Raw genomic sequence first — 24176 nt, forward strand, 5'->3', positions numbered from 1 at the left:
CACCAGCCACACCTCCCCCCTGCACTCAGCACACTCGCAGCACCTCGCCTTCCTGCTAATCACCTTCACCCATCTCCAATCTACTCTCCTCTTTCTTACTTACTCACCATCCGATCTATAGTTCACTCTAGAGATCATCCCTGGACTTCCATTGTTCCAGGTTATACCTGTTTTCCGGTCTGTGCTTCTACCTATGCTCCTGTTTTGTGTACTAAAGCAAATAAAGCGTGTTGACTGCATTCTGGTCTCCGACTCCTGATCCGAGCATGACAAAATCTATTAGATCTACACAGACTTGAGGCACGTATGCTGCTATACCCTACATTTTAAAGTTATTTAAGTCTACATTTTCAAGAAGAAAAGCAGGAGTTATTGAAGGACATTATTGAAGATCTATCTTCCATTCATTAACATGCTGATATATCCTCCGTTATCTCCTGCGTGTATTCTTCAGCTCGATGCGAAGCTCGGTTTTTTTTTGGCCCGTGAGCATACAAAAAATGTTAATAGTTTTCAGCGGTTACGTAAAATGTACCGCAAAATTTTTTTTTTTAAATCCGCAGTGTTTTACACCGATTCATATAAAATCAGAGGAAAAGATTTGTGCAGAAAATCTATGGACAATCAGACTTTCTATTGAAAAATGCCTTGCCTCTATTTTATGTTACTGTTCAGACTCAGTGTGGTGTTCGACACGTCGGTTTAAAAAAACTAGTCTTGCAGTGTTGCGTGCTTTAAGCGGCTACTGCGTCTCTGCCTCCTGTAGATGATTAACATAGACTGTAATAGAAAAGATAAGTGGAAGCAAATTGGCCTTTAGAGCTCTGTCTCGCAGTGAGTCCAGCTGAGAGATTTAACACACTGCATTGCAGGGCATTCTGGGTGAAAGGTCTTTATCTGGTAATACTTTACAAATTGTAGACTTATCTCTGTGTCTGTAGGGGTAGGGATGTATAGTGTATGTGTTATTGTAGTAATTGCTGTGGAATCTGCTGTGTGTATTGTACGAGTCTTAGGTGTAAACTTGGTGTATAGAAGTGTTAGTTTGAGATCCGATTTGCTGTTGTGTGTCTGTATGAGCGATAGTGAATACGGATAATATTGTAACAATTACTCTGGGATCTGCTGTGTTGTTGGTGTATAGTGTAATAACCCGATCTGAGATCTGCTGTGTGTTTGTGTATATAGATCAGGGTGTTAATCAGCTGCTGGAACCTTAAAAAGTCAGAGGAACAGGATCAGTAGCCAGTCATCCAATGTTATTCCATTTTGTACTAGTTTAAAAAAAAAAAAAAAAAGATTGAATAAAATAAATAAATAAATGTAATTTATATAAATATTATATAAATATATAAATTATATAAATATTACATTTAAATAAATGTAATAGGAAATCCTATATTGTATGTCTTAACTCCCAGTGTGTTTTTTTTTTTTTTTTTTTGGGCACCGTTTATTCATACGTGTGCGCTCTAAGTGCCTCGGTGGATCTTTTTCTCAGAAATGCATTTCCGCATGCACACACGAATACGTACCGAGGGTCGGTTTCACAAATAGAAGTCAGCGCTTTGATAAACACAGGCTTGCGTTCTTTATCTTCCCCTCTGGGCCTTCTTAGGTAATGTTTTCTCCAGGATTTCGGAGGACATGCCTCGGAGCACTAAAAGCTCTTTTGTCCTTTTTGGCCAGTCGTTCGCGAGAGGCCGATGTTAATGCGTAACCTTTCATGTCTATTGCGAAAGGAATAAAACCACCTACAAAAGGGTTGAGAGCACTGAGGCAGGAGGGTGTCCGTCTGAAAGATTCTGTCTTTTCAAACGGTGGCAGCGTCACTTCTGGGTCTCCGTTCCAAGGTCATTTTTTTATTTTATTTTTTATTTTTTCCACCTTCCCACAAGGCTGCGATGACGTCCTGCATGAATCACACACACCTGCTGCCTGGTGTGTTTGTTCAGGTTGTGTGTGAGCGCCAACTTGCAGCTGGTGACTCGGTTCATGCCCCACGGCAGCCTGCTAGACCACGTTAATGAGTGCAAGGACAACGTCAGCTACATGCTCAAAGGCAATGGCTGTAGTAATACCAGTGCATCATTGATATCTTCTAGATAGCCAACGTTCATAAATCGTTACGAATCATCTTAAGCCATATACGAGGTGGTCACAAAAAGTTTTGAGACTCGCTCTGTTTCCAGGAAAGTACTTTATACGTTTACACACCATCACATTAATTTCACCACCTTCCCAAACATAAAGAGGAAGAAAACCTCCTTCTAAACCACTTGAACAACAACTTTTGCCTGCTGCTGTTAAGGGACACCACAGCGGACCAGCCATTCCCATATAACTCTGTCCTCACGAATACCTCCTTCAAACCAACCACCTGCAGGTTTTCCTTCACCACATCCATGAAACTCCTCCTTGGCCACCTTCTTTTGCTCCTGCTTGGTGGCTCCATGCTTATTGTTCTATGGATATACCCCGTGTCCCTCCTCTGCGTATGACCAAACCACATGGCACCTCTCTCACCTTGTCTCCAAAACGTCCTACCTGCACTGTCTCTTTTAACTTGGGCACCTCCAGCTCTGCTTGCTGTCTATTTTGTCAATGCCACTGTTATGCTGTATGGTTTAAAGACAGGTCTCACCTCAATCTTAGAAACGTTCCCTCTTGCTTTTACAGATACCCTTCTATCACACATCCCTCCTGCCACTCTTTTCACCCACTCCACTATTTTCTTCACTTCTCTAACATGGATTTCAGTAAGAGTAATGCTGTACAAATCCTATTTATAGCTCTTTATTCCTCGCAGTATAAAAATGTGATACCAGCAATATGCCAGTAACTTGTGTTGTGGCTATAGTGCAGCAGCACCAGGGCATCATTATCCAACATCCCACGTGTCGCGTCTTTGCTGCTTTCACGCCTTGAAATTTTAAGGACTCTGAAGCTCAGACTTTGTTTTTGTTCACCTCCTACATTGTTTCACTTGTTGTAGCGTTTCACTAATGCCGGCAAAGATTCGGCTTAAAGATTTGTCAGATTTGAATGTTCATGCCCATCTTTGAAATTCAAATGTATTGCTGCGGCTGTAGATATCCACGGGTTTTACGCATTCGTTCACAAGAAATTTCATCACCACACACAATGTCGTCTGCCATTTTGATTAACGGTCTCTGGCCTGCGACACGTGCACCACCTTTTAGTATCACACTAGTCATTCGCTGCTGCGTGTAGTACCACCATGCCAGCATCCTTTTTTTTTATATCTAGAAAATTGTAAGTCTTGGTTTGACTTGAAAGCCCCTCGTATATTGTACCTGGGTTACAAATGGATTAGCAAAACTCGTCTGTTCCTCCTCGTATGCAGGGGTCATTGAGTTTCATTGTGAATAATCTCTTTCCATAAATATTCCTGCCACGACAGAATCATGGGTCTAATGTGCTTCATGAAGGTTCTGATGAAAAAATAAAAATCTACACACGAATGACTGAAGGGAATCGGGCAGCTTCAGACGTTGTTTACCAGCTTTTCAATCTGCCTCCTGGCAAGCAGCAACGGCTGAGGAAAGCACCAGGCTCGATTACTTCATTCACTTTAGGGGTCTGGATTATTAGCGCAACAAAACCCCCACCCAGCATGGCTCCAGTCTTCTTACCTCACATTCACGTTTTGTGATTTTTTTTTTTTATGCCTTGTTTAAAGAGGCAACTCCGGCGTGGACAGATTTACAAAGGTCGGTCTTTCGCACGATCCGGCCGCAGGAGCATGCGTTCGAAAGGTGCAGAGGAAATAAGTTCCAAGTGACTGTGAATAACGAGTACACAGAATGACTCCATCAGCAACCACACTTTTTGTGTTTTTTTTTTTTTTTATTTAGGTTCGACTCGTCACAGCAGTGTCGTGGTGCCGAGGTGAGAGGAAACATGCTTCAAGTGAATGGCTACCAATTTGAAATTCTATCACTTCTGATGGAGTTGAGTTGAGTGAGGTGCGTTCACGGTTGGTTTCTGCGTAACCTATAAATGAAGTGCCTGCGTACAAAAGAAATGTGGCGCGTTCAGAATCGTCGTGCGTAAAATACTCGCTTCAGTGTTGTTACAGGAGAATAAAATGTAATAGGGTGATGAAGCGTTTTTTTTTTTTTTTTATTCTACCACGCAAAATTTAGTTTTTGTGTTTATATTCTTCAATTCCAAAGCAGTTTGCTTGAGATTTAAATTTTTATTTTTATTAAAAGAATAAATGGCATCTGTTTTGCACGTAACAGGGATGCATTTGTTATCTATTTGTTTATGTACCTTGGTGTTCAAATCCAAATTTTACAAATATTGACCGAAGTAAAGCAGACTAAAGATTGCGCTCTGACATCACTGTCACATTAAACAATGCCCGATAAAACATCTTGCACAAATATAAAAAAGCATTAGGGGAAAAAACATGAAACATTTTAATAAAGTGTACCATAGACCAATACCATATGACCCACCTTATCTAGATCAATGTCTGAGGAACTCGAGACGTATGAAGATGGATTTGGATTGTAATTAATATCAACAGTTTGCTCCAATGGCTCAGGACTGAACGCATCACTGAACAGTAAATCTCTCACGCATTCCTATCAAGGTTTCTTTCCATTTTGAGGAGCTTTTTCCTTTCCCAGGAGCTTGTCTGTTGGATCGAACCAGACAGACCAGCTTTCGCTCCCCAAGTGCATCAGTGGTCCTCGGCCGCCCACGACCCTGTCACTGGTTCACCACTGTTCCTTCTTTGGATCACTTTTAATAGACACTGATTACTGCAGACCGGGAACAGCCTACAAGAGCTGCAGTTTGGGAGATGCTCTGACCCAGTCGTCTAGACGTTCCAATTTGTCAAACTCGCTCAAATCCTTACGCTCGCCCATTTTTCCTGCTTCTAACACCAACTTTGAGGACTAAATGTTCACTTGCTGCCTAATAAATGTATCCACAGTAGTCTAAATTCTTGACCACGTATTTGTATATAATGTTTGACCTTGTTGGTTGTTGACCTTGATGGTTGACCTTGTTGGTTTAACACTACGGCTTTCAGTAATGGCATTGAGTGGCACCAATAGAACATCCAGGAATAGTGTGAAAGTAAACCAGGCACTGAACTATGGATTGGAGGGTCACAAGTTCACATTCCAGCACCACCAAACTGCCACTTCTCGGCCCTTGAGCAAGGCCCTTCACCCTCACCTTCTTTGTTGCAAGTTGTTCTTTATCCATTTGCCTCACAAATGCCTTGAATGTAAATGTCTCGAACATTATGCACCCTTGACTACCTTTTATTGTTTTATGTTGGGGTTTTTTTGCTTGTTTTCGTTCATCATTGTTAAACTTGTCCTCCCTTGCGTCCGTGTTCCTCGAATAACCTGACATACAGCAGCGGTATGTAGTCAGTTCATCACCTACAGCGCCCCAACCCCCCACCCCCCCATTCCTTCTCGTTAGCGCAGACTTTATTGAATGCTTTTATATGAGAGAGCCTCCCACTCGGAGGTCCCAGTTCCTAGCAGAATGGATTATTGATGAACTCATTTAACCAAGGCACTATGTTTTGATGGGCTACTTTATTGAAAAGAAGACACAAGCCTCCACCTGTTCTATTGTATGTCATTGGCTGTGTCGGAACTCATTAGCACTTTCGGAGACCAGCCTGGCATCCAAAGAGACAAATCATATCAGATGGTGTGTGCTGTTGGACTCCTTCCAGTGTCTGTGTGCCTGCTAGGTCAATTAAAACACTCCATAAACCTGTCGAGGAAACTCTGGCATCTCATCGCGCAGTCGTTTTGCCAAGCTTAGAGTAGCGCCAAATGCTCCTCCTGCTGCGAGAACATGCACACTCGGTCTTCTGAAGATCTCTGTAAGATTGTGGATGCATGACCATTACAGACTAATATTTCAGCCTTGTCACAATTATATATACATGCTCTATATGCTGTAGCATTGCGATTCCTCTTTATGGGAAATGCATCATATGCTTATACCCAGTGAGAGGAAAACTGAGCTCTATGGGAAAGTAGCATGTTAAGGTCTCAAAGGTCCTGCGCTGTCCCTGACAACTTCAACCCCACTGAAGACCATTTGGATGAACTGGAACACTACGTAATTATTACCAGGTGTCTTACAATTGCACGTCATGTACAGGCGTCGTCTTTACCATTCGAAAATCCCAGGTGAATGTCATCATGTGCTGGAGGTGAAAATCGTCTGCATATTTGAGATTATCTCCTTGTACGCCGGCTATTTAAAAACTTTGTGTGCATTCGTTCCGCGGCAAATCTCACTTGGTGCGAACGCGATTTGCATTCACGATTACGTGCGTGCGGGTGCGCGCGAGGTTGCGATCTTGTGTCAAGTCTTTTGCTGTGCCGTCGGCTTTTATTTGCACATAATTGAAATGTATGAGAACAAAAACAGCACAAGTGTCTGTGAAATTGCAGCAATTACCGCAAGTGAAACATGGCAATTAATTGCATTTCTTGCTCTCATTTGCATCTTTATTCGCATGACATCCAGCTTAACTCTCCATTCCATCTCGGAAACAGCGCAGAGGTCGCTGAAGTGTTTATTATAGCACTGAATTAGATTGCAATTGCCCTAGATTGTTTTTTTTTTTCTGATCATGCAAAAATGTTGTCCGTGTCAACTTTGCGTCTTCGGTAAATGAACTGAAATGATAACCTATTAGAACAAGGCCAATAATCATCGAATCATTTATCTTATCCTGATATTTACTGGTGCAAGTTTGTTTGTGCTGGATTTCCATTATCCCTGTAAGTAGCAAGCAGGTGTGTGCACCAGGCTGAGGTTAAAAATGTGCACAAAAAAAAGATACGATTCTCAGAAACGGTCAGATCGCACCTACGACCGAGGCCACGCTTGCAGAAGTGGACAAGATGGGCATCAAGGTGCAGGATATCCTCAAATCCTACTTCTATATCTCTTAGATTTGCACCTTGTCTGCAGACTGAATGGAATGTGACAGGACCGAATATTGAACCTTAAAAGAAGTCTTTAAAAAGTGCTCGTAATTCTTTATGTGCAGGTCAATTTCTTTCCTTACAATAAGAATTTTTGATTAATTTCATTTAACTTATTATTTAATGATATTTTAGATTTAGCTAAAAAGAGCAGCCAGTGCTGGACACAATTCAACCCAAATCAACAAGGTTGCTATCGCCACATAAACACCTGTACCGCCCACCCACATCATCTCTAGCGGAAGTATCAATATTAACCTCATAAAATGCCTGATTGTGTTGGACCCTCTTTTGCCGCCAAAACCGCGCTGACCTGTCAAAGGCATGGACTCTACTAGACCCCTGAAGGTGTGCTGTGGTATCTGGCACCAAGGTGTGAGCAGCAGATCCTTCCCACTGTCGCTTGATTGGATTGGAATCGGTGGAATTCGGAGGCCAAGTCAAAACTCAAACCATTCCTGGACCATTTTACTCAGTAGCATGGTGCTACTAAAAGAGGCCACAGCCATCAGTGAAGGCCATGTCCATGAAAGGGTGTGTATGGTCTGCAACAATGCTTAGGTAGGTGGTATGTTAAAATAACATCACACTGCCTCTGCTGGCTTGCCTTCTTCCCATAGTGCCTCCTGGTGGCATGTGTTTACCAGGTAAGCTTCATTCATAGCTTCATCAGACCAGGCCACCTTCTTGCATTGCATTCCAGTTCTGATGCTCACATGACCATTGTTGGCGCTTTCAGCTGGTTACAGAGGTCAGAATGAGCACCATGACTGACGTGCGGCTACGCGGCTTACACGCAGCAAACTGTATTCTGACACCTTACAATCGGAACCAGCATCTTTTAGCAATTCAAGCTTCAGGAGCTCATCTGTTGGTTTCACTCCCCAGCCTTCACTCCCCACGTGCATCAATGAGCCTCGGCCACCCACGACCCTGTCCAGTTCACCACTGTTTCTTCCTTGGAGCACTTTTGGTAGATACCATTTTCTTCTAAAATACATACCATTTTTCCTACTTCTAACACGTCAACTTTCGAGGACAAAATGCTGCCTAATATATCCCACCCACTAACAGGTGCCATGATGGAGATAATCGGTGTTATTCACTTCACCTATCAATGGTCATAATGTTATGCCTGATTGCTGGATCTGCAACCAAATTAATTTCCTCTGTCAGCTATTGTGGTATGAAAAAACAGAAAATATATTATGCAGTTTGGTGGGTTTGACGGCAAGGATGCTGGTCCATAGAACCCTTTTGAAGTTTTGGTCAAGTCTCTAAATCCAACCTGCTGATTTTGATCTCGCTTGTCTTTGTATCAATTCCCCTGAGAAGGAGTACATAGACATGAAGGTAAGGTTAGAAGCCTCACTGAGATCTATTCTAGCACTAAGAATATAACTAAAGCCGAACAAATTGTTGGTACTCAACAAACACAGTAATTATATTATATTATTAGAAGTTTTATGCTTGACATGGTTTTTTACAGGTTGTAACTGTTTGTTTTCTCCAGGCTAATCAGACGTGATCAAATCAAACCTCGCTTGCAAAGGGCTTGGATACATTAACTGATTATAGGACGAGCTGTTCCGGCTCTAATCACTGTCACGTTAATAACTTCGTGGCGATGTCGTTTATTCGCTTGAGTAATTCCATTAGAAAGTAAACTCCTCGAGATAAACCGTTGAGATTTATAGAGGGGGACGAACTGCAGAAATGCACCGGCGACCGAACGATCATTTTAATGATCAACACAGACGGTCATCGCTTCACTTAAGGTTTCAAATCGAGCGTCAGATAAATAACGAGTGAACCTTAGCAGCTTTACACTAAATAGTTTATTTTTAATCTATGAGCAGAACGGATTCACCATTGACTGATTTTGCCGCGGAAAGGGAGCTGCTTCACCCGGTGACTAGTTACGGGCCCCTCGTTCCCGCTCAAGGTCGAATGATTGATGCTGACAGCCGGCCCGGGTTCAGAGAGCCTGCTGAAGAGTTCTGCAAGGCCCTAAGAGATACCCAGTCGTCCAGGTGAGCAGCAGAATACCAAAATTGGCAAATTGCCCTGGTATAAAGGTTGAACAGTTTTCTCTTTTTTGCTCGGATGTGTTTTGGATGCTTTTTTTGCATGATGCTTTGGGGGGGCAGTTGCACTATTTTTATGTATTTATTTTTAAATATGTACTCTATATTTTGTGCTCTTGTTTCCTTCCATTTTACATTTTATGCAATTCTACGCATTGTCTTTTTATTATTATTATTAAATTTGAAAACAGACAACAATGCCACATGCCTCATTTTTATATTTTGTTTAACCTAGCAGACATTTTATTTTAAATTGTTTAACAAATGTAGACTGTTGACATTGAAACATTTGAATAATAATAAAGTGCCAAAAAAGTAATTATATGCATTTCTTCCCCCATAACAGTGAAATTTTGCGTACCATTAAACCCCTAATAATTACAATCGATATTGTAGAACGTCCTTGACACAAGTCAGGTCCTGTTGTTACTATATAGTAGTTTTAAACAGTGTTAGACACCCCTATCCTGTACACCATTACAAATTTGCATAATCTATTTATTATTCGATGATGTGGAAGGTGTGGCTCAGTGGTTAAAATGTTGGACTTCTGATCGTTAGGTTATGAGTTCAAATCCCACCACCACAAAGTTGCATCTTCATCTCAATCTGGATAAGGGGGTCTGTCGATGGGGCCACTAACCTTCCAAAACATGGTATCACATCTGAATTGTAAAAAATGTTAATCAAATGGGTAATATTGATTAAAAAAAAAAAAAAGATCTGGTAGCTTAGCTGGTAGCATCATTAGAAACCTACAATGGGTTTCAAAAAAATGTAATTTAACTAATCAAGCCATTTCAAGAAGTAGTGCTGTGGGCTAAGCGCCTTTGAATCATTAAATTGCTACTGGAATCTATTCTCCTTCCGTGAATCCTTCCAGATTTCTATTTGTCCTCGTTTTTTGTTGTTTTGTTGAAGTAGTAGGTTGAGCAGAAAAATGAGATTAGTGTAATGCAGATGTGGGATTCTTGTCAGCTTCACTGAGAAGTGCAGGAGTAAATAATCATCTCTGCGACTTCACCGGTGAAACGAACGAGGAGCCCGAGTTTTAAAATGTCCTACAGGAAACATGTCCGTTTTTATCTTCATGCTCACCTTTTCAATGCAGGTTTGGACGTCATATGCCTCTGTCTGTTGTCTGACTCGTTTCTCCTGAGGTGGAGCATAGAAGTGGTGGTAGATCCTAAAGGTTAAAGGGTCCTGCTGCTCTTCTCTTTCTTTTAATTTATCAAGGTTTGAAGCATTTTTTTTTCTCCTTCTCCTTGCCTCTGTATTGCTATGCCATGAATATAAATGAAACCAATCTGCCTTTTTTTTTCCTTTTAAAGAAAACACTAGACTCTTCCTGACACTCCTTCCAAGTGTCTTTTTATATACATTTTCTAAAGCAATAGGTGAAAATGCCTTCTCGCTCTCACACTCATTTTAAATGAAGCGTAAATATTCTCTATTCAGACTTGAGGTACCGTGATCTTTATTAGGATCTCAGTGTACAAGATGAAAGCTCATGATTTCTAATCCGTGTTTTATGCTGATGTAACCTTTTTTTTTTTTAGAAACAATTCTTTTTAAAGGCCCAAACTGCTGAATTGTCAAAAAACAGTATGTTACAATTCTACAGAGAATGTACCGTATAAAAAACTATACTCCAGCATCAGAGATTCGGCGAACTATTATGACTAGGAAAAGTGATCAAGAGATGTTTCATGGCCATGATGCATCCGTTTCATTATCTACAAATCAAATGCACTTGCATTTTTTTTTTATGTATTCCTTACCCATGCATTGTAAATTGAATTAAGTTTAAGGGTGATTTTTCAGCAGGTTGTGTGAGAAGGTTTGCAGGACGCTCTGGAAAATCAGGCCATGTGTCCTTGAACCTGAAACATCAAAAGAGAATCCGTTATCCTGCTCCGTGGGTGATGTCAATTCACTGTACAAACTGTAGGTTCATTGTTAAAAGCGCTGTACTAATAAAAGGAATTTAATTAATTGAATTCTTTTTTATTATTAAGGTACATACTCGTCTTCTATGTGAGCAAACTTTTTTTTTGTGCGCCGTTTTTGTTTTGATCCTATTGAAGGCCAGACTGTTTGGGTGTCCTTCAGGCTTGTTGTAATCAGTGTGTGTATTGATTGCCTGTCCAGGAGTCCAGGAGTAATCAAGTCGAAACACACTCGCAGTTCCAGTTCGTCTTTCAATGTGTAGAGAAAGAAAAAAAAAAACCCTTAATCATATCTGTACTGCGAAAAAGACCCAATTCTCCATAATTGCTTTATTTTCGCACGTTCAGAGTGCGAGTCTCGACACGAATAATTCGGAGGTTGCAGAACACGAACCGAATCGAGCAGATTGTATCCGGGTCCTAAAGCAGTCCCCCCCGCACGGCCTGGACAAACGCACGTATTCATCAGCGGGACAGGATCCAGGGAACAGAACGAGACACCAATTTCATCCATCATCTCACCGCTGTTCCACTTGGACACACACGAGCAGTTTTAGAGGACGGTAGTGTCACATTATGGATTATTTCACCTCAGCACCATGTGGAAATGATGTGTTAGACTGGTACTATCTAACGGCTTGGGGATGACTTGAATGAAATGCTTAAAAGAAAAAAAAGGACTCGTACATTTGAGTGAGGATTGGATAAATGGGGATTTAGCAGAGCTTGGGCGGAGGGAGGCTTGGGGGTTGGGGGGGTAACAAAGTTTTCCCCATTACTTTAGTCAGAAATAAATTTTTCGTCTGTTGTACCTTTTTGAAATCAGTCATTTTTATTTTTTTATCATTCTGTTCGACATGTTTAAAGTCCCTTTAGCTCGTTGTCTTTCACGTTTCACATTCACACTTGTAATAAGAACGGTTTCATATTCCGAGCGCTCACCGATTCGGCACGGGTCGTCCTTTATTTATTTATTTATTTTTTACCCATTTTGACTGTAATAATGCTTAGACCAGAGTGCTGCTGAATTCTGAATCCATATCAGTCAGAATGTGTGGGTTTTCCGTAACAGCAGCAACGACAGCAATGAAGCTGGAAATCGGAGGTTTATATTAATGCCCTCATTTTGATGCTTTCGTGTTTCTGTAACATGTACAACAAACGTGGCTGATATAATGTAGGAGACGGAAAAAGATCCTTGATGGATAAATATAAGATACATGACAATGGATTTGCTCTATAATTAATACATGATTGGTTGCCACAATGGCTTTGGGTTACAATTGGCAGAAAAAAGTTTTGCACCCGAGTCTCTATCAGTGAACAGCTGATGACCTCGGCAATGACTGAAGAATAATGCGGTAAGGGGAAGTGGTAGCTCATTTGGTAAGGCTTTGGGTTATTGATCAGAAGGTTGGGGTTCAAGCCCCAGTATTGCTAATTTGTCACTGTTGGTGCCTTGAGCAAGACCTTTAATCCACACTGCTCTATTCTGCATCATGGCGGACCCTGTACTCTGACCCCTACCTTGCTAACAACCTGGGATATGTGAAGAAAGAAATGCACTATGCTGTAATATATATTGTATGTAACAAAGTCAAAAGACTCTCTTTCTATAATGAATGGACATTTCATGTTGAGAATGGGTTCCCTTTAGCGTCAGGTCCCTCCCGAAGTTCTCAAGGGGTTTTTCCTTGCCACAGTCATCACTGGTTCGCTCACTGGAGATATATTCATAACGACTTATTTTATAATCTATTTATTGCTCTAAAGCTGCCTGGGAACAATAACTATCACACAAAACAGTCAGGTGTAATGGGTTTTTCACAAACCACCACCATGGATTTTTTTACTATTTGATAGATTTAAACTGAAGCAAATAGTGAAGGAAAAAACCAAACACAAACCGAGGAACCTTGGAGGCTCTCAGGCTCTCGGTCCGAGCAAGTTCTAATAACACAGCCTGGGTACGCGCCGATGCGATGTTGAAATGCTGCTGTTTGTAACTCTGTGTACGTTCAAGTTTATATATATATATATATATATATATATATAAAATGGAAACAAAGAGAGAATTGTGTATAAGACGAGGCTGAAACGAGGTGAAAGCTGTCACTACGGTGTGAAGAGATTCAGCTGATCCACTGAGCAGAACACAGGATGGATGCTGTAATATGCTGTTTGCTGTTGCAGTCCACCAGGAGCCTCTGTATCTGATATTCCAGCCTCAGGCTGAAAGAGAAAGTGTGTGTGTGTGTGTTTTTTTCCCTAGGAAAAAAAAAAGGAGAGTTTTAATATCTAGGGTATTTCTCCATCTTGACTGACATGATGGCTAATGATGTTAGTGATTTTGCTAGCAGGTTTATGAAAACGAAGCAGTTTCAAGAAATTGGTCAAAGTCAAACTTCTGCCGGTATTTACATATTAAACAACGATGAATCTTCAAGAACCAAGAAAAACAAACAAAAAAAGCAGTTACAAATTCTTATATCGAAGTTCTCAACTGTTTTAGCTTCACCGTGATTTCTGGTACTTTGGCGACTTATACCCTAGCGCTCGATTGTCTTATTGCGAAGTCTTGCCAGTTCCAGTACATTTTCTGAACCTTTCACTTATTTTGACTTATAATTGTTTATTCAACATATATATTTAGAGATGCTTCCCCTACCTTACTATGGTCTGACTTCCATTTTTTTGTTATTTTTTGTTTTCTTTTTGCAGGAGCACTTCCACTGGGAGGCTGGAATCCAGTAAAAAATGCAATGTAAGCTGATTTTGTTTTTCATCACCATCGAACGCCACATAATGTTGTCCCACATGGGAATTTAGCACGTATTTATTCCCACTGTTTGTAATTATACTGCGAACTGGATTATTATTGCCCTTTTAACTGGTATCTTGAACTCAACACCGGTCCAAATGACGCAAAGTCACAGGAGCCACAGGAGATGATTTGGCCTGGCTATGACCAATGTCTAATGTAAAAGTAAATCTGAAAGTGAATCCACTCTGGAACACCATGTAAACATTATTTGGTAAATCAATACACACACACCCCCCGACTCGGAATCGGCTTGATCTCACACAAAATGATCTAATTGCTGACTATATTTGAGTTCTTTGTGTGTTTGAACTGCTGCGTTAACAGGCTTGAATCTTCTACCTGCACCACACACACTTGATACACACTGTGTTCAGCCCAGATGCTGGAATTTATGGATACTTTTGGCTGGACCTGTGAGTAAAAGCCAATTCTACTTCCCACAGGCTTCATTAAAGACCCCCTTCTCATCAGATTTAATTAAAAGAAAGTCTGTGCAGGATTATAACTCCTGGCATATGCCAGAAGCTTTCGAGTACAGAAATACACAGCTGTAAGCAACGGAACTGGGAGATTTTAGCCAAAACATGTGCACGAGGTTTATTAATATCACCCGGTCTACTAGACATAATCAAAAGGAAAAGGTCAAAGACACAATCCACACAATTTTTTGAACCAGCAGAGCGAAACCAAAGAGTAGGCCAAACCAGTTGTGGCTATATAACAGGGGTCTCCAATCTTCTGTACACCACAGAAGTTATATTTTTGAAAATAGTCTTGGAGCAGCTGTTGGAAGGGGGTATTTATGATATGTATACTTGTTTATTTTTTAAATGATTGTCATTTTGTATGGAAATTTTCCCCAGAACGTTCTTGTGCCCCCAGGAGGCAACTCTTTGTGGTTCTCTGCTATAGACAAACTTGACAATGTTTAATTGGGCTTTCTATGGTCTGTAAACAGGAAATAACAAGATGTTCATACGTGTCATATATAAATTATTATATATTAGACAATTTCCCCAGAAAGATTTTGATCCTCTAAAATAGACAATTCAACGTTTTAAGCTTTCTATTGTCTGTTAAGAGGTTGATAGCCTGATAGTTGTAATGGGCCTCTTTGGGTGTATTGTTTGGTTATTGATTTATGCAAATTTTATCAAATAAACTGGTCATTCTGAACATAACACTAAACATGGCCTGAAATGATGGATTATGAGTCAGTCCTGGCACTGATGTCCACTGTAGCGCGACACCAGAGCGGAATACAGAATAAAGGGAAACTAATACAAACCAATGAACAAATGAAGGAATAGTTTCAAGATGAATTAACAGCTTTAAATCTGAAAAATTGTGGAAAGGTTTTGTAATGTATAAAAGCGCCGTTATTAATGTGTATTAGGCGTTAATAGCGTTTTGTCGTAGCAATTGTAAATGTTGCACTACAAGCCTTTTGTGTTCATTTATTTCTTTTTTTTAAATCAATGCTAAACAGAAAACCTTAAGTTGTATCGGCAATAGAGGGGAAGTAGTTGCAATCAGCGTTTTCCAAAGATTTGAAGGGTAAATCAGCACAGAAGAAAAATCTAAATCCATTTGCTGTTCGAATGTTTTGACAGAAAAATGGCAAACGCGTCATAATAAACATACCTTTTCGTAAAACAATTTAGTACGCCAGAAAAATTTGAAAATACTGTTTCAAAATGTACCCACTATAAACTTTAAAAAAGAAAAAAGGTCCTTTTGTACCAAAGCTTACCTCAGCAAATCCTCAGGCAGTTGTGTTGAGGTGGATTTTAGAGGCACAATCAACTTTTTTTGATCACGTTCGGCTGGGGGTGTGTGTGTGTGTGGGGAGCAGTGCTGTAAACGGACCCAGTCTTCATTGCTTTATTTAATTCTGGGTTATAAACGTGCTAGTGTTCAGTGCGACAGCACCTTTGTAAAAGCCTGTGGTTTTCGGAATGTGGTATTAATCAAAATGATGTTCTATTAAACTGGTAGAAAACTCCGGTGGTCATTTAACTCCAGTGGCAGTTTTAAATGGGAGCTGATAAAACACTGTGCACATTCGAAAAAAGCTGCATAATTCTTCCTTCGTTTAGGGTTTTTCTCTATAAAAGGCTGATTTGTGGAGATTCTTAAAATCGTGGAGGACTTGGCATTTCACTTCATTCTCTTGACGTTGTCGTACACGGAGTAGATAAATAGATATTATATACAATTCGAGTTACCGGTTTCAACATGCAGAACTGAGAGAATAGTTTGTGATTTAAAGGAAGTAAGTATAAAATCCTGTTTTTATGCTGGAGGGGCAAAACTGCTGTCCTGAAGAGATCCATGAAGACACAGTTTGGATCTGATTAGATCGTAAATATGAATATGCTTCTATAAGCCTCCAGGAAAAAAAAGTCTTATGACTTGCTAAATAATATCACAGTCTCAATACAATAACAAGTATATATTTTTTTCCTTAAAATGGTACTTTACTGAGTTTCAACATTTTAATGTTCTATTGTAAATTAGTACATTTTATAAAAAAAGGTTTAAAAACCACTTCCATGTATTAAGACACCAGGTGAACATGAGGACCAATGACAGAACAGAGGCGGAGTCATGACCTAAACATGGCGGTGTGAAGACACGAAGGAATTCTTTGTGGTAGTCACTGTACTCAACTCAAAAATGTATTTTATTCGGAAAAGAATTACTGACCAAATGTATGTAGCGTGACTTCAAAGAGAGTCTTTAAAGAGTTCTTTAATAGATGACTTTTTGGGAGTCCTCACAAACACGTTTGCAGTCGTGTGCATATTTATGCATGTATTCCAGTTTGGGTTCAATTTTCTCTCACCTAAGCTATTGTGTGATGAAAATGACATAGGTTTGCGATGCGAGGACAAATTTGCAAGCTCGTGAATTGTATTATTTCCTCTGTCATTCAACTGGCGTCTGTAGTCAACATGACCATTATAGATTGAAGATGCTCCCTCGAGGCTTCATTGATTCGGTGCCATTCCCGAACATGTTTGTACCATGGAAACGGAGGGATTTGCAGAGATGGGTTCAATTTCAATCATATTCACACACTCCCGAGTTAACTGTGTATTTTTTATTTTTTTTATTTTCCCCCTCATTTCAAAAGGATGCCGTATTCAATTCTCGGCGGGGACGGTGGACGCCAGGAGAGCAAATCGCGGTCCAAATGTGACTATATCCATTTCAACCATCTGTTTCCATCACATTACTTAACCAAATGTTTGCTATCGAATAGAAACCTTTTTACACACGTTCCTCTTTTATCTTGTGCCGTATTCAACCCGGCATCAGAGGTTCGCTATCCGGGGTATTTGAATATGCATCCAAACAAAAAAAAGATCTTGTGAAGTGACTTGTTTACAGACTTTGCTTATGCTGATAGATCATTGATCACCATGTATTTCCTGACTAATTGATTTGCAATCATTCAGATGGACATTTTAGAAACCAAGGAACTGAGCACCTGAACGGTCCCTCTCAAAGATCACAGCTGGGCCCAATTAAGTTCAGCATGTTGGGTCCCAGGTAAGAGGGATTGTATTTCTTTTTCCACAGCTCCCAGCACCAGGTGGCCCAATATCCATCCAGACCCCTGGCACCCTTTATGCCCTGCTCAAACACCGTGAGTCTTTATTTTCTATCTCAACAGAATTCGACTGAGCGCCAGTCTGTATGACTGGAAATTTCACTGACTGCACCTTTGCCTAAAGTGCTGTTTAATAAAAGAAAAATACTGCATTAGTGTGGGGAACCACCTGCAATTCTACAGTAAACGGTTTAGAGTGTAGATAAAACTGAACAATGATGCTGCGAGTGAAGTATCCGCTTCTGGAACAGCATTAGCAATCTTGAGTTCTGCTTGCTGGCACAGTCATTACTTGCAAGATAAACCTGGATCAATTTGTCAAATCTTGAATCAATAACCATTTGCTGGCAGGAGAGATGTAAAGCCTGGAACGCGCATCGGAACACGCGGTTTCATTTCTGCGACCGATTGAATCGGTGAAATGCGAATCAGCGTTGTTCTGCAATCCATAATCTTATTAAGCAATTTGCTGCAGTGTGTCGGAATTTATTACAGCGGGCGTCGTGCTCGACATTTTCCAGACGAGTTGAAGCGGTGCATGGGTAGTGATTTATTTGTACCACCTTGAAATTCTGACACTGGATCAATGTATCAATCAAACGCTGACTCAGTAGATCAGCCGGACATTTGATATGACCATTTGAATGCGGTTTGTGAATGAGAGGACCTGGTCTCGGTGTGAAAAACTGCGGCGATGTGGCTTCGGCTTTGTTCTTCACTCGTTTCTGAAGGTATCCGTGCCCTAGCTTTCTTCACCCTTTGGTTGAAAGCCATACCCGATCTCCATGTTCATACACGGGTGTCCCATCACGATGTCGGTTTGCAAACTTTTTGCAAAAATGTATTACTTGCTCCAGTTATTGATGAGTCTGTTCCCACATGTTTCAGTCCTCAGACACCTTTGTATACTATGTTATAAAATAAATTGAGGTATGTGGTACTGAGTAGAGACCAGCTCAGTGCAAGTGACCCAGTGTGCCAATATAGAGCATTGTGCAGGGAACATAGAAGAACAAATGTCTAGTGATCAAGAAGTGGTCATGGTGAGTAAAACAGCGACATCAACAGTCTGCTACAATGGTTCAGCTTGCATGGGAAGTTCTGTACTGTAATGATCAAGCGTTTAGTGTCACCCAGATGAGGATGGGTTCCCATTTGAGTCTGGTTTTCTCTGAGATGGGGGTCATAATGGTTATGTATACATCAGTGTATGAGTTCGGAGTTTAGAAGGCTGACGGAAGATGGGCAGGAACTGTTCTCGAGCATGCCACTGCCACAGCAGACGCTTTCCGAGATGGTAGAGGAGTAAACAGACCTTGTTTGAGCGCAGAGGTGTCTTTGATTGTTTCATGCCTTTGTCGGAAGCATTTGCAGTGGCAGCAATTAGGTGGGAGAAAGGTTCACCAAAAGTAGGACACCACTATATTGTTGGCAAAAGTTGTTTGCTACCTGCTATATAGCCATATTATATAGTCAATATTGTTCCTGTTTTGTTGGAAACTAGAATTTCTTCTGCTAATATTCTTGCGGATCACTTTAACAAGGTCTTGTGTAAAAATTTCATTTGAAGTCTTTAATAAATTACACTTCAGAACATGAGGATGCTAATCTAGGACGAAGCTGTGTTGAACCACAGTGGTGTTTTGGGTTTTTTTCTTTTTTTTTACATATAAAATATTTATCTTTCCCACATGTCAAAAAGGATCATTTTAATATAATAAATGAATTGAACGGATTTTTTTTTGGGTGTTAATAAAATCCAGCCATCCACATCATGAACAATAATCATTTTCCCCTTCCATGAAATGAATTATACAGTTCGGAGCAGAGCGTTTTTTGCCTTAAGCTGTGCTCTGATCTGTGATATTAATGTCACAATGGGGAATTAAGTCGGCGTCATCAGAAAGGGAAATGGAGCTGCCCGGGGCGTAAAACGCACGCATGGCTTATTTCCTGCTCTCTTACACTCTGACAACAGGGTGAAAAAGGAAAATAAGCGGGATTTCCTAGAAGGAAAATTGTTCTGCCATGTGACCATTTAGCTGAATTGATTTGTGGGTTTTTTATTTTATTATTTTGCCTTAGTGATTTACCTAAAATGAAAAAAAAAAAAAAAAAAAAAAAATTTGGATGTTTAAACATTTTGCTGTGCTTTTTTTTTTTTTTCTTAATCCTGTGGTATAAATGAGATAAAACATATAAATCCAGAAAGAACACAAAATGTACCCGAAGCTCCCTTTTTATATATTCATATGCTGGAGGTTGTTGTGCAAACTCCATTATTACATTCACAGCCATTTTTTTCGTAGTTCTGGTTCATTTAGCATGAATCTGACTCGACTAGATCTTGGCTGTGGAAGAGATGACTACGCTCTTTGTTTTGGCTGCAGGTACTTTGCACTCGTTGAAGTTCCTCTTCTGAATCGGTGCGTGCGTTCGCGTGTTGAAGCGCCGTACCTGATTAACGACTCCGGATCTCCTCCGTTGTAGTTTACGAGCCTGATCAGGTCTAACCATCGGCAGATTAAAAAGAATCTCGTGCCTCGCTCAGGTATTGATCTTCGATACACGCTGTGAATCATAAGCTGCTCGCGTTCGCGCTAGTTATATTGGATTAATGTCTTGCTGTCAAGATGCGTGTGGTTTTTGCAACCGTGGACCTCTGGTGTTGGGGTTGGAAAAACATAATACGACATCACAACTTTTTTTGCCCTGAGATCGTTCGGATGAACCAAAGCATGAAACATTCACAAACCCAGATTTCCCATTGTTTACTGCATGATTTTAAAAAGCCTTACGGTACATCTAGTACAGTATCTGAATACTCATCCACATTGGACAAAATTTGCAAACGCAAACGTCTATTTCTGCTGTGTAACTGCTTCCCATGTTGCTTTAGATTCACTGAGGTTTTTGTTCGAGTCTCCTGTGTGTGGTCATCAGTGTTTGCAACACAAGGAGCCAATAAAGGAAAAAGGGTATTTTACAGGACGGTGATGACTGAATCAATAGAAACGATGTATGAGCCCATTTATTATTGCCACTGCTATTTTAACGGTGGGTTTAGCGAGGAGTTTTGAGATTTTATCGTTGCCGCATTTCTTCGCAAAGTCCAGCCGGAGTCAAACAGCGCCTTCGAAATGTTTCCGACACGCCCGGTGGTTTTCATTCGATCAACTGATCGATCGTTTCTATCGAGCAGAGCATTATTTGCGTAAAATCGGATGTGCTGGGAGAGAAAAATGATAATGATTAAAAACGTTACCTGGTAGATGGTCAAAGGATAGAAATCGATGAGACCGAATCGGTAGCTTGCTCATAAGCTTTATTCATCTAAAATCCAGTGAAATTGTCAAGTTTCCGTCCCTTGTTTTTCAGTCCCATTGAATGAAATCTGACTTATGTGTCTCCATGTAGTAGCAGCAGGTACGGTATAAAATGGGCCTTGTTCTTTTTAGAGTAAGAAGCATTAGTTTGTACATTTCTCCTGGTTGCTGTGGGGTGTACAGCACAAAGACAGGAAAGATCCCATCTTATATTAGAATGGTAAGCATTAAAACAAGACCTGACTACGTCTTGAGTAGAATTCCTCAGCTCAAAGTTTTCAGATGTCAGAAATCAGAGTTCGGAGATATCAGAGCTCCATTCTGCGGTATTCTGACATTAAAATCCATGCTCACTTTCTGTTCACCATTCAGCCTTTGAGCACAAAGTCTGAGGCTCTTCTGTGTCTAGACGCAGGGTTCATTTCCCTTCTGAAGTACATTCCGATGAATATTCATAGTTCAAGGCACCTTATGAAGTATATTTCGCATTCACACAGATGTACGCTGAGGTGTTTTCAGAGGTGCATTAATATTCTGAGGGATTTTTTATTTATTTTATTTTTTGATACATTGATATTCTGAGGTAAATTCACATTCTGAGGTGCTTTCAGAGAAACCTTAAAGAAATTTCTGGAACACATTGCAAAGTTTAAACTCATGCCAGATTTGGTCTTAACATTTGATTGCTCTAAAATATTGTTTCAACCAAGCAACCAAGAACGTTACAAAAAAAAAAAAACTGTATGTGCCTAGTGATCCAAAAGGATGATCCATGGTATAGTTTCACTTGGAAAAGCTTAGAACCCCAGCTCGGTCACCTGAGTAATGGTGTCTGATGATTTAATGCCAGAAACACCATGAGTTCTCTACTGAGTATAAACTTCAATAGCTAGGCAACTTTTTGGATTTGAATTCGTTTATGACAACAGAATTTATAAAAACTTGAAATTTTCTTTTTGGATACAACCAACAACTTAAACTGAAGAAGCAGCAGGCTGGTTATTCCCCGGTCGCTCCGCCTGTGGATTTTATTCAAAGTATGGTTTAATAAAAACAACTCATGATGCCATTCATCTGTAAACAATGATTGTGTCTGTATCGACACTGACCATGAAAACAAAAGTCTCAGACTTTGATGCTCTTATCACTACGTCTCATGCAAAGTGGTTGGTGTTTCCTGGTTACCAGCACCAACAGTTTATATGATGTTGCTGAGGGAAACCATTAAAGGGATGGGAGGAGTTTATAAAAGAGGACAAGGGGATATTAATGAGACGTCTGTCCAGTTAAGGGGCAGAAGATGAGAAGAAAAAGAGCGGAAGCAACACACAAGCTGGGGAGGATCTACACAACTCGCTGCACCAGTAACGTCCACGAGAAGCATCACAGGTACAGACGTGTTCACACGTTTTACAAATTGAATTATTTTTTATTTTTATATTAAAAATGTGATAATTAAATAGAATAAGCAGTGTGTTATAACTCTGATAATGGAAAAATAATATGCAGTCATTTGTGTATAACAGGTACATGTGTTTAAATTGTATTTTCCTGGAATGTCAAAACGTATGCTGTGTGTGTGTGTCAAATCAAATAAAAAAATTTTTGTTACATACACATACATACAGGGTACGACATGCAGTGAAATGCTTATTACGATGTTCTGGCATGAGGGAATAGGATGGGGAGAAGAATAATACAGAGAAAAAGAAGACTGATAAAGTATAAAAACTATATAAAATAAGAATATATAAATATATAAAAGAAAAGGATGTATATTGAAAGAAAAGGATGTGTGTGTGTGTGTGTGACGCATTTGCTCATAACTAAGTGTAATAAAATGGTGTAATATGAGGCGTCTTTCCAAATTCACATACACAGGGCCTTGCTGTACTGTAATTACCAGACTATCAAGAGCAGCAACGTTTGGGAGTTGTAGGCTATGGCGACCATGTTTGTAGGCAAGTTATTAGTAATTCTAGTTATTAGTAATTTTATCTCTTAATTAGTTTTTGGTTTTTGTTTATTAATAACTTGAGCGTTAAACAATTTTTTGATCAACGCATTATCTTGAAATCAGAACATTTGGCAACGTGACGCCGTATGTGTTGGAGTGTTGGTTTCAAATGATATGTTTCCAAATAAATCTTTTTTTTTTTTTTTTCCTCTGTTATTGACACCGTGTTGTAAAGATAAATATAGACTTGGATTAAGGGAAAGCAGATGTAAGAGATTGTGCTCGTTGTGATAAAACAGTAAACAGAATGTAGTGGTTTCACGAGGAAGAGGTCGATGTGCAGCAGGGAAGAGAGGAGGTCATCTGAATAGACGTTGTAGCACAATATCCAGTAAAACTTGTAATAATGCGTTTATGAAAACTCCGCCCACTTTTTTGGGATCATGTCCCTCTGGCTCATTACTGCCTCCTTCAATGGTGCACTTTTATAAACTTTATTACTCTTGTATCAAATAAAATGACAGACAAAAATGATTTGAAAGCTTCATATTGTGTGTTTGCAGGCATGTGTCAGAAAGGGGTTTTGGTTTTCCTGTTCTTCTCAGGTCAGTATTGTGTGCACTACAGCTTGTGTGTGTTTGTGTTTATTGGAGAATCACTACTGACCTACACAATCTTGACCTACATGCACGTTTATATGGCTTATGGTTGTGCGATTGTTTAATATGATACAGCTCTTATAATGCTTTATTTAAATTATTATTATGTTTCTCACTGTAGTATGTGGTGTAACGGCGTACATCCCTCATCGCTATCACTTTGTGAACGAGAATAAAACCTGGAGTGAAGCTCAGACTTACTGTCGAGATAATTACACTGATCTGGCAACCATCAGCAACATGGACGAGATGAAGAAGCTGAATATCACACTGAAGAAGGAACCTGCAACGCTAGCGTGGATCGGTCTAAAGAGCGAGAGCGTTGGGGAATGGAAGTGGTCTCTGGCAGACCAAACTTTCTACAGAGACGGAGACACTTACAGGAACTGGAGTAGTGGAGAACCAAACAATGCTAAGAAAATTGAGTTCTGTGTTATGATGTCGAGAAAAGATGGTTCCTGGTTAGATGAAAAATGTGAGGATGGATTGTGTTTTGTGTGTTATGATGGTAAGAATTTGCAAAACAAATTTTAACAAAAAGAAAATTAAAAAAATTAAATATTTGATTCTTTGTGTATTTTTGTGTTTTTAATGTATTTTTGACTGATATTTTAATGGAAGAAAGATGATTTACTCAGAAATTTTATGTAAAACAACTGCCTTTTAGAAAAACAAAGTAATAACACTTTAGTGGAAATCAGTAAGAAAAAAAAAGTTTACTTTTATTTTCGTTAATTTTTAACTG

At 39.9% G+C, this 24176-nt stretch overlaps 1 protein-coding gene across 5 annotated transcripts in view; it reads left to right on the top strand.

The window, feature by feature from the left end:
• Window positions 1–24176, top strand: part of LOC124378520 (macrophage mannose receptor 1-like) — a 58472-nt gene that overhangs the window by 29045 nt on the left and 5251 nt on the right. For 2 of the 5 annotated variants that reach the window (XM_046838225.1, XM_046838227.1), the window contains 4 exons: window positions 8870–9043; window positions 13768–13810; window positions 22102–22204; window positions 23336–23377. In XM_046838225.1, the coding sequence (XP_046694181.1) occupies window positions 23338–23377 (40 nt within the window). In that variant the 5' untranslated portion in view covers window positions 8870–9043; window positions 13768–13810; window positions 22102–22204; window positions 23336–23337. Of the gene's footprint in view, window positions 1–790; window positions 901–8869; window positions 9044–13767; window positions 13811–22101; window positions 22205–23335; window positions 23378–23552; window positions 23940–24176 lie in introns of those variants that run through there. The other 3 variants (XM_046838229.1, XM_046838226.1, XM_046838228.1) reach the window with 3 other exon arrangements.

Source organism: Silurus meridionalis, chromosome 24, assembly GCF_014805685.1.
Source record: "Silurus meridionalis isolate SWU-2019-XX chromosome 24, ASM1480568v1, whole genome shotgun sequence".
Classification (NCBI taxonomy): domain Eukaryota; kingdom Metazoa; phylum Chordata; class Actinopteri; order Siluriformes; family Siluridae; genus Silurus; species Silurus meridionalis.